The sequence below is a fragment of the Protobothrops mucrosquamatus genome, unplaced genomic scaffold (genome assembly GCF_001527695.2).
Source record: "Protobothrops mucrosquamatus isolate PMUCROS unplaced genomic scaffold, P.Mucros_1.0 scaffold1762, whole genome shotgun sequence".
NCBI classification, from domain to species: domain Eukaryota; kingdom Metazoa; phylum Chordata; class Lepidosauria; order Squamata; family Viperidae; genus Protobothrops; species Protobothrops mucrosquamatus.
The window spans coordinates 31,422-33,177 of NW_015387902.1; the positions used below are offsets into that span (position 1 = coordinate 31,422).

The 1,756-nt window shown below is 44.2% G+C and overlaps 1 protein-coding gene across 1 annotated transcript in view; it reads left to right on the top strand.

The window, feature by feature from the left end:
* COL19A1 (collagen type XIX alpha 1 chain) overlaps positions 1–1,756 on the top strand; it is a gene marked incomplete at its 5' end in the record, with an annotated part of 154,010 nt that overhangs the window by 28,882 nt on the left and 123,372 nt on the right. Inside the window, one exon of the mRNA XM_029285489.1 lies at positions 963–1,043. Within this exon, the coding sequence (XP_029141322.1) occupies positions 963–1,043 (81 nt within the window). The remainder of the gene's footprint in view (positions 1–962; positions 1,044–1,756) is intronic.

Here is a 1,756-nt window from a genome sequence, read left to right on the forward strand (position 1 = left end):
GTTACCTTATAAGCAAAACCAATTGGAAGAAGGGGTGTAAAGAGAGCTTAACAGAGAGGGGGTTTTTTTCCAAATATTTCCCAAAAAAATAGATACATTAAAATAATTTTGTAACTCTGCAGGACTGTTGAGTTAATTCTGGGGATGTGTGTGGAAAGAGAAATGGAGAAAGGATCTGAGATTTGCCTAAACCCCCAATTTAACAAATAGAGTTTTACCAAAGTTCAAGGAATATCATCCCTTGCTATTGTCCCGCTTCCTGCAGTGCTTTTATAGTTGCAGCTGAATGGTTTCAACTGGTCTTCTATCAAACGCTGCGAGACAAGTGGCTGTATTTCCCAGCTGGGACTATTTCATGACAAGAAAGCAATAAGCCAATAGTACTATCTCATGAGGCCAGCCTATTTGGCTTCAGTGATGCTGCCTCAGCCACCAAAGGCAAGGTTGTGACTTAAGTTTTAATTTATTGTTCCTAGGATTATTTATAGTGATAAATTAATAACATAGCTAGCGGAATTTGTATAACACTCTAGTTTTATTGACTTAAAGTAACATAGTTTGGAGAGAGGTAAATTCCCATCTGTAAGAATAAATCCTTCAAATGGCCAGAGAGCTGACCAAAGAAATGCATCAAATTTCAGTAGCTGTTGTCATAAATCCAGCTCCTTTTATAAAGAGATATACAGAGGTTCTACGTTGGGTTCAAATTTGATTTGGTAGGATTTGATTAGAATCTGTGTGTTGCTCGGATAACTAATATAATAAATGCAAATGGAGTATTTTAAAATGTCAAACTTTAATGTGTTTAAAAGTTCATGGCCAAAATCCAAAACTCTGTTAGAGATATTTAAGCCCGTCATTTCAGTGGGGTAAATTATTTAATGGTGTGATGGATTTCCGCTACAGAGGCTTGAGTGTTGTTACTTCTCAACTTGATAAGCATCATCATGTTTATTAAATAGATTGAACTTGGCCGCCTGATCTTACACTGCGATCCAAGCCTTGCTCCTCAGGAGAACTGTTGTGAATTATCTGAGCATGTGGTAAGTTGAGAAAATAAAAATGTAAATGTTTTCTTTTTTTTGTAACAATATGTAACAAAGTTGCATGGCATTATTAGAATGGCCTATCACAATGGTGGCGAACCTATGGCACAGGTGCCAGAGGCGGCACTCGGAGCCCTCTCTGTGGGCACACGTGCCGTTGCCCCAGCCTTGCTTCCCCCCCGTGACCCCCTCCTCACCAGCAGCCCTCCTGGAGAAGAGTTTCCCCCAAGCGTGGCCCATGTGGAGCAATGCCGCCAAGGACATGGCAGCCAGGCAGCGTAGACAAGACTCTGCCCTCACACCCCATCACGCACAGTTGATGCTGCGGGGCACAGGCAGAGGGCATGGCTGCCATGGCACTGCTGGGCGATCTGCGGCAGGCCCTGGAGATGGTGAGTGGCCCTGCAGGCAGGCGGGGTGGGGGCAGAACAGGGGCAGGGTGGGGTGTGGAGCGGGGGCGGGGGCAGTTTTTGGGCACTCAGTCTCTAAAAGTTCACCATCACTGGCCTATCATTTGAAGACAGCAAGTTTGGCGTAGTTAAGGCATCATGTAGAAACTGGAAAACCTAATCCCGCCTTAGGGACAAAATCAGCTAGTGACCTTGGCCCGGTTACTTTCTCTCAGCCCTAGGAAAGAGGCAACGGCAAACCACTTCTGAAAAATCTTGCCAAGAAAACTGCAGGGACTTCTCTGGGTAGTTTCTGAGAAT